The 8,951-nt window shown below is 31.5% G+C and overlaps 2 protein-coding genes across 6 annotated transcripts in view; both read right to left on the bottom strand.

The window, feature by feature from the left end:
* The window catches only part of LOC106867369 (protocadherin gamma-A10), a 63,869-nt gene extending 61,568 nt beyond the window's left edge, over positions 1-2,301 (bottom strand). For all 4 annotated transcript variants that reach the window (XR_008265509.1, XM_014912220.2, XM_014912221.2 and 1 more), the window contains exon 1: positions 1,009-2,301. The gene's annotated coding sequence lies outside the window, so the exon portion shown is untranslated. The remainder of the gene's footprint in view (positions 1-1,008) is intronic.
* A 134-nt stretch (positions 2,302-2,435) lies between these two features.
* The window catches only part of LOC106867371 (protocadherin beta-15), a 91,548-nt gene continuing 85,032 nt past the window's right edge, over positions 2,436-8,951 (bottom strand). For both annotated transcript variants that reach the window (XM_052972925.1, XM_052972926.1), the window contains one exon: positions 2,436-4,231. In XM_052972925.1, coding sequence (XP_052828885.1) covers positions 4,167-4,231 — 65 coding nt within the window. In that variant the 3' untranslated portion in view covers positions 2,436-4,166. The remainder of the gene's footprint in view (positions 4,232-8,951) is intronic.

Here is an 8,951-nt window from a genome sequence, read left to right as displayed (position 1 = left end):
ATATATATATATATATATATATATATATATATATATATATATATATATATATATAAACATACACACACGCACATATATATATATATATATATATACACATTCATATGTGCATATACACATATATATGTTTGTAAATCATCTTTATTATGTACTCACTCATTTCATATATGTATATACATATATTTGACTTCATAAAAATAAATATTTGAAAGATCACTGGTAATTTGGATCACTTGATTTATGAATTTGTTTTTTGTGTAAAACTATTTATGAACACTCTGAGTACAGCCGCAGTCTTTCCCTCTCTCAATAAAACATCTTTAATGTATTTAAAAACGATTTTTTAACTGAAATTGATTTTTTTTTTTCTTTTTTGTAAAGTAATTCTCAGTTTATTTGTACCACCAACACTAGTTCATCTTGTTTTCCATTTCTCCCCCACCACTTGCTTTTAGCTGCACCCCCAACCACCATCCCCACCATAACCATCCAGTTCCTGTAAGTGATAGTGTAACAGTTAGGGAATATATTATTTGCTTGACTTTGACTTGAGATGCCCCTGCATAGACAGGCAGTGCAGAGGGTCAGATATCACCTGTCAGTGGGAATATGTATCCGTTGTTAACACATCCTCTCAAACAAAGCTTTTAAGAAATCACCCACCCATGCTTACTGATCAATAAACTTTTTAAAAAGTGAAGAGTAGAAAACTGCCAAACAGTTAAAACAAATATTCTTCTCAAATTAAGAAAAAATGTAGAACAGTAGAAAATGATATCTTCATGATATTTTTCCTTCAGTAGTCATTTATTACTGGCTACTTAAGTAAAAACAAAATTTTAAAAGATGAAGAAACAAACATAAGATTAAATTTATATTTTGAAAATAGATTGCTGAGAATGATCGTTGTTATTAATATAAAGTGAAAAGAACATTTTTTCTTTAATTTTGATAAAGCTATAAACAAGTTAAATTTAAAGTAAGAGTTAGAATTAAGGTAAGACTTACCTGCATTGTTTTAATCCTTTGTTGCTGGCTGTGACTGGAGAAGTGTATCCTGGTGTAGATTTCCAATGTAACTGCTGCTGCAGTAGTGTGTGAGAGTGACTGTGTGTTGATGCTTCAGAGGAGTTGTGTCGGCCAGTGGGAGGCTGCTACTGCAGCAAGGTGTTGTGCATTTCTGCAAGTATTTCTCAATCTGTGTGTGAGTGTGTAAGTAGACTTACATAGATATATGTATGGTGTTACTGTATTTGTAAATAGCTGAGTGAGTTTTTCTGCAAGTCTTTGTGAAATGAGGTGGGGTGGGATAGGAAGGTGGGGTTTGACTTGCAGTCGATTCCTGCCTTCAACTGCCAAGCTGATGTGGGAAGAAAACTAGGAGCCTCATTTCCAAGCTATTGTTGAACTTCTCAACAAATCCAGTTAGTGAAAGACAAACAAAAGGAATAAAGAAAACTATGCTGTGCTAAAACATAATTCTATTTACTTATTTCTAAAACTATTATAACCCTCCCATGCCATTCACCTCCACATTTCAATATTACTTTCCAAATGGGGATTCAATCTAGAATAAAACTTCAATGTACTTTGTTTCACTGCTGCTTCTTTCCACTCCCTTCCTTTTCCCCCATCCCTTATATTATTGCTTTTCTTAATAAGATACTGCTATTATTCCTGTTTTGACCCTAGCTTTCAGATTAAGTTCAAGTTCAAAGTAGGTGTTCAAACTGACTTCTTTCCTTCTGCCTTTCCTCTCCCTTACATCTCCTCTCTTTTACCTTGTTTGTTTAGCAGCTAATATTATCATTATCAATTTTGGGTTATATCCACCACCCCATTATTCTATTATACTTTCTTTTATTTACTTTCTTTACCCACTCCATTCGTGCAACTCAAGGCAACATTGAAACAAAGCCCTCTCTCAGATTTATATTTTTATTGGAAATAATAAGATAAAAAGAACAAAAATGATAGAGAGGAATGTATTAAGCATTGATTATTTTTTTTTGATAAAATAATTTCTTTGTCCATTTGTGAAAAGATTACTATTCAATAATTTCTCCTACCCCTTCTTCCTAATTGTTCAAAACTCAACTATTATATAATATTATTCATTAAAATCTGTTGCTGTGTTTTGAAATCAATATATTGAAAAATTATTACTATTGTCATCATCATCATCATCATCGTTGTCATCATCATTGTAGTTGTCGCCGTCGTCGTCATCATCATTATCATCATTGTTGTTGTTATTATTAACTTCTGTCACTAGTACAGCTATCACTACTACCACCACCAGTTATTATTTTATCAAATTTTTTGCATGTCATGTTTACAAATATTCCTGTGTATAACATCAATTTTTATACATTTTCTAATAAATATTTTCATTTGTGAAATTTCAATAAAAAAATAAATTTTAAAACATTACATTCACTTGCTATTTCTTATTTTATTTGTATATTTATTTTCCATTTCTTCTATTTACAATTGTTTGCTTCTTGTTTTCAACACAAACATTTTTCTTTTCTTTTTATTGCTGGTAATAGGATAGACTTTAAGCCGTGTTATAAACAATTTGTAGCAATCAATAAGCTCCAAGCTCTATTAACAACACTGTTTTCCCTGAATATCACGCACACTGGAAGCATTTGCTCACGAACTATTGCTTTGTATAGGGAATAACAAAATATTTACATAAAAAAATCTGCTTTTAGGAAAAGTAAGGGGGAAGGGGAGTGTAGGAAAATTCTTATAAAATCATTGCAAATATCAGTGACTGCATTATTGTTGTTGATATTGTTGTTTTAGTCATCATCATCATCATCATCATCATCACCACCATTACCACTGCCACCATTATTATTGTTTTTCTTGTTAGCTTGCTTGTATAAATAGTCATGTTTTTGATTTCTACATCACAGTTTTATTTTTTAACTGAGATACAGTTGTATGCAGTTCATAAGTTAGTAAATGTTGTGTTAGTTTAATGATCTTCTTGTCAGTAAACTGAGTATTACAATGTATTATCACATACTATCATTCAATAATATCACACATGACAAGTGATAAGAATCTCAAACATGCATTGTTTTGCACAGACCTTTTGTCTGATGGAAATTCTTTTAGCTCTGTCTTTTTTTTGTTTTTTTATATTTGTTGCTGTTCCATTTAGATATACAATATTTCCATAGATAAATCCTTTTGATGACAACAGAAGTGAATTGCAGAAAGTTTCCATCAACAAAAATATACATTAACCAAAGCTAGCTTTAGAAAGAACATCTGATGCAACTATTTTTGACAACTTACAAACAATATATGTTTCAATTTTCAATTGATTACAAAGGATTACATATGAAATTAGATTATTGATATCAAAGGGATTATATATCAAATAGAATAAATGTCAAATTAGATTACATAGTAAATGGATTATATATCATGAATATCAGAATATGTGTAGAATTGGCTTTGATTTTTGACAATTGTAGTTTCACGTGAGTTTAGTTTTTTTCTTTTTTTTTTCTGTTTCTTTGTCTTTCTTTTTTCCTTCCATGATGTTTTCTCATTGTATACAAAGATTGATTAAGCAACAAAGAAGTAATATGAACCAAAATTCAGCAAGTATCTTAACCCAGACAGTATGACTTAGAATGTGTTGGACAATTAGAGATTACAGTCGTTGTATTTACAAATGAATATTTTATTTTTTACATTTTCATTTTCTCAGAGTTTAAAAAAATCTTTTGGCTGTTCATTTTAAAGTTGTGGTGAACGAAATGATAATTCTTGTTGTTCATAGTACTATGTACATGTTTACTAAACAATGTTAGCAATATAATTCTATCATAGTAACTTTATTTTTTCAAGTAATCTTGGAATTTTTATTACCTTCTAAGCGAAATGCATATATTACCTTCCCTCCACTATCATCCACTTTGCCAACAAACAGTGGAAGAAATAGAATTTGAGATGTGGACACTTGATATATAATTGTTCAAAGTAAAAGTTCTTTTATGCATCAATGCAGAGAATCTAAGATAAAACTAATTTCCAGTTTATTGCTGAAAGGAATCCCATTGTTGTTCAATGTTTGTTAATTAGATATCTGCATCAAGGAGACTTATACCTTCAGGAGAAGTAACTTCTAAAGAGATACCTCAGCAGTGCTGTTGATATTTCTTCATAAAATTTGGGGACATACTTGGGTTGAAATTGTAGATTCCTGAAAAATAACAAAACCTGATATTGACATAAAAGCTATACAATATCTTCATCAATCATAAATAAATTGTAAAAGTGACTGTAAAAGATCTTGACAAATCTTTATTGAAGTGAAACCTACTCCATGGAAGCAATCATGCTGGGTAGTAGCCTTAAGCTAAGGTCTATGACTCAATAGCAACTCTCTATGACACCAATTTATAAACTCAGTTTCTGATGTCAAGTCAATTACATTAGCTTCTAAGCAGCTCCCTTCACTGTTAGGTGCAACATCAAATCCATTAGATCATATTGATATCAGATTAACAAGCTCACATTGCAGACATCAATCTATGTACAATATAAATCTTCTGGCATACACACACACACACACGCTCACACATCCACTTTTCATTTCAGATAACAGAGATAGAGGGAAGTAAGCTTCTATATTGTCAAACTGGCAAAATAATTTTTGATTGTATTTTGTGTAGTAAAATGAACCTGAGTAACTGAATTTAAAAGAACTTCTAAAACATTTTCTGTTCTAAATTATGATGTCGCATTTTAGTTTTACAGAGGTGATATCTATAGTAAAACAATGTCAGTAATGCACAGTTGAGGGGTTTATGAATTCTATGAGGAAAGGTTGTTCCGTTTTAATTGGACAATCGAAACTTATTTCTAGTTTATGCTGAAATTTTGGTAGAATCATATCAAACAAGCTTCTAATGTTTTCTTTCTTCTTTAAACTCCAAGTATGTTAACCACAGGTCATCAGTTGGGTAAAAATTACATCTGAGAAAGTGTTTGTTGTTTTAGAAAATGTAGTAAAACTATTGACAAGAACGAAGTAGATATTTACTGAGTGTAGATATTAGCTACTGTGCTAAAATAAATTCTCACCAAATAAAAAAAGAGATATAATTTTAAAAAAATGATGCTTCAATAAATTTGGAAAACTTAAATTATGTTTGAGGCTTGTTGAGAAGTTTATCAGTTACAGAGACAGATTTATGTGTGTATATTGCTTCATTCAATATTTGTTTCATTTCATGCATGGCTGCTATGCACTCTGTACTATTTATTTCTGTATTGACTTTTCTATAATGAAATATTCTGAAAATTTAAAAATGCTATATAATGGCTTTTGGCATATATTTTTCTGGACACTTTCAAAATAGATAGATGCTCAGAATTCTGTGAACTACATTGAATTAAATATATATATATATATATATATATATATATATTATACATATATAAAATTAATTGAAGCATCTGAATATCAAATTGACATTTCTGACAAGTACATATGTCTCACCATTCAGAGAAGTGTCCATGCTAAGTATACACATTGCATGCATGCGCACACACACACACACACATCACTCATTCTTTCTCATTAAAGATATGCTTATTTCTGAAGTTGTTTGTATGAAGATTTGATTTTAAGAGATGTCACCTTTATTTGTATATGCAGCTAATATGGCTATATACTACAGATGCTATTAAAATGAAATAAATATGTATGTGTTGTGTGTGTATGTACATATGTGTGTATGTGCATGCATGCATGTGTGTGTGTGTGTGTGTGTGTACATACACACACACACACACACTCTCTTATATGTCAAGCGTTATTCTCTCCTCCATGAGCGAATTGTTACAAAGTTGAATATTTGCATAATACAAAAGTAAATGTTTTTACAGTAAAATATTGTTCCAGTCACTAAGCACTCAACTATTAACTGGGAATGACTCAATAAGGATACTGACACCAAATAGTAAATGAGAATAGTTAACAATAGTGTCAGAGAAATGTTTCAAGTATACATAGGGAGAAAATTCACAGAAAAGAGATCAGATATATCTGGTTATTGAATTATTACAAGCAAAGGGGTCAATGAGAACAGTACCAAGTATTTGTCATGATAACTAGTCAGAAAGCCTGCAAATTACACTTAGTTTCTGTTGTAGCTTATGACTGGAATTGTGCTGAGATCAACGTGTCTTTGCCTAGAAAGCTTTGGTAGGTTGTTCCTTTCATGGTGTCATAACTTTATCAGTCATTGTAATTTTAAATTTATTTGAATATTACAACTAACCAACACCATTTTCCTGTTTCTCAGTATTCATTGTATTTTTTTAATTAAAAACCACATATGTAAGAAGACAATCCTGGCATTAAGATGGAAAAGTTGAAGAGGTCAGAAGTAAAGAGGATAGCTAAATTCATGAAAATAGCTTGCATTAATGAAATCTCCTTGAGAGATAATCAAATCAGAGACGCATAAATGTAAATATAGAGACAAAAGACAGCTGTGTGCTTAGATATGCATGTATAGAAATAATGGAGGACTAGTTGAATGTATATCCGCACAAGTACACATATAGAAACATACAAACACTAACATACACAAACATCTATACATAAATGCACACATAGACAAATATACAGTTAAATCAAACAAGTTTTGCATTTATGATAAAGGTTAGTGTGATAGATAAATGTGTGTGTGTGTATATGTGTGTATGTATATATATATATATATATATATATATATGTGTGTGTGTGTGTGTATATGTGTGTATATATGTATATGTATTTGTATGTGTATATATATATGTATTTATATATGTATGTATACATGTGTGTGTGTGTGTGTGTGTGTGTGTGTGTGTGTGCGTGTGTGCGTGTGGACACGCAAAACACCAGACAACAACAATCCATGTATATGTGAATACCTGAAAATTAGATTGAACACAGTTTAGTTGATAAAGTTTCAGTCATTTTGTTCAACTGCTTGAATTTTCCCAATATAATGACAGGTCTTCAGATTTATAGCAAAGAAAAGCATGACTATGTGATATTCATGGCTTTTTTGTCAAGAACATTTGCAATATAAAGTGAGATAACAATAATTGGGAATTAAAACCTGGTTAGGTGAGAGTCCATTTTAAGCACAAAGGCAGAATTTAAACTCTAAATATCAAAAGACCTTGATATCAGGCAGCATTAAGTCTGTTACTCTAATGTTTCGACACAACTCATTTGATGATGATGATGATGTGGATAGTAATAATCACAACAACAACATCAACAATAATAATCCTTTCAACTATAGGCCTGAATTTTGGTGGGAGGGAAGTAGTCAGTTACATCAACCTCAGCACTCACCTGGTACTTATTTTATTGATCCCGTAAAGATGAAAGGCAAGGTCGACCTCAGCAGAATTTGGATCTTTTTAAAACGGGGGCCACATTTTTCATTAACGAAACACTTTGAAACTTGGAACACTGGTAGAATGTGTCATATAAAACATCTTTTTCTCTTAGTCTTCTTAAAAAAAAAAGAAATCCATAAATTATTCCATGTTAAAGTTGTCGTATTTCTGTAATTTCAACCAATCACTGACGTCCATTCAGCCGATATACATTAAGTGCCGACTACATAAACAAACGATTCTGAAACAATTAACCCTAACCCTAACCCTAGGGTTGGGGTTAGGGTTAGGGTTAGGGTTAAAGCAAATTTAAAATGAAAAAAGCAAATAAAACGAAGAATCATTTGTTTATGTAGTCGGCACTTAATGTATATCGGCTGAATGGACGTCAGTGATTGGTTGAAATTATCGAAATAAGACAATTTTTTACATGAAATAAATTCGAATACAAAAATATTTTTCTGTTTTATAACACAAAATAGATAAGTATACGAAGTTTGAAAGTCTTTCCGTACCAAAAACACTACGTAAAACATTAATGAAAAATGTGGCCCCCGTTTTAAAAAAGATCCCAGAATTTGAACTCAGAACATGAATATGGACCAAATACCGCTAAGCATATGAATAATAATAATAATAATAATAATAATACAGTAGATAGCACCATAAGTGTTGCCTTTTTTTTTTTATTTGAGAGAACTTTTTCAGCTATATCCAGCAAGCTTGTTCTACTAATTGATATTAAGGAAGATTTAGTCCCCTTCCACTCTATAGAGGTATATAACTTTTCTCTTATGACAATGAAATACTGTTTGGTTTTGTGCATGTAAACTTCTTTTGAAGCTACCCTCCCCTTATAATTTTTTTATCCAAAAGTCTTTAGAACGTTTAATAATCTTTGCCTGATTTGAAAGCATCCCAAAGAAGCTATACCGTCACATAAATTAGTAAATTTTATTCAAATCAATATAATGAATAAAATCGTTTTAGCCAGTAACCAATGATAACATAGTAGTTAGAAGATTTGGAGTAGTCTGATTTTGACATTAGATCATTGTCTAATTGGGGATGCCATGTATATACCTTTCATGTATTGCTCATAATTTACATGTCTATAACAATGAAGCTGCTCCACACATCTGTGTCAAAGCAGAACACCAGAAAAATTCCCACATCTTTCATCTTTTTATATTGTTTATGTATTATGAACACTTGTTTTCTATCACGAATACAAAGGAAAACTCTTTAACTATTGTAGTCATCATCATCATCATCATCGTTTAACGTCCGCTTTCCATGCTAGCATGGGTTGGACGATTTGACTGAGGACTGGTGAAACCGGATGGCAACACCAGGCTCCAGTCTGATTTGGCAGAGTTTCTACAGCTGGATGCCCTTCCTAACGCCAACCACTCAGAGAGTGTAGTGGGTGCTTTTACGTGTCACCCGCACGAAAACGGCCACGCTCGAAATGGTGTCTTTTATGTGCCACCCGCACAAGCCAGTCCAGGGGC

This window comes from Octopus bimaculoides, chromosome 14 (assembly GCF_001194135.2).
Source record: "Octopus bimaculoides isolate UCB-OBI-ISO-001 chromosome 14, ASM119413v2, whole genome shotgun sequence".
NCBI lineage: Eukaryota > Metazoa > Mollusca > Cephalopoda > Octopoda > Octopodidae > Octopus > Octopus bimaculoides.
The sequence above is the reverse complement of the archived record's forward strand: the minus strand, read 5'-3'. Positions and strand labels throughout refer to the sequence as shown.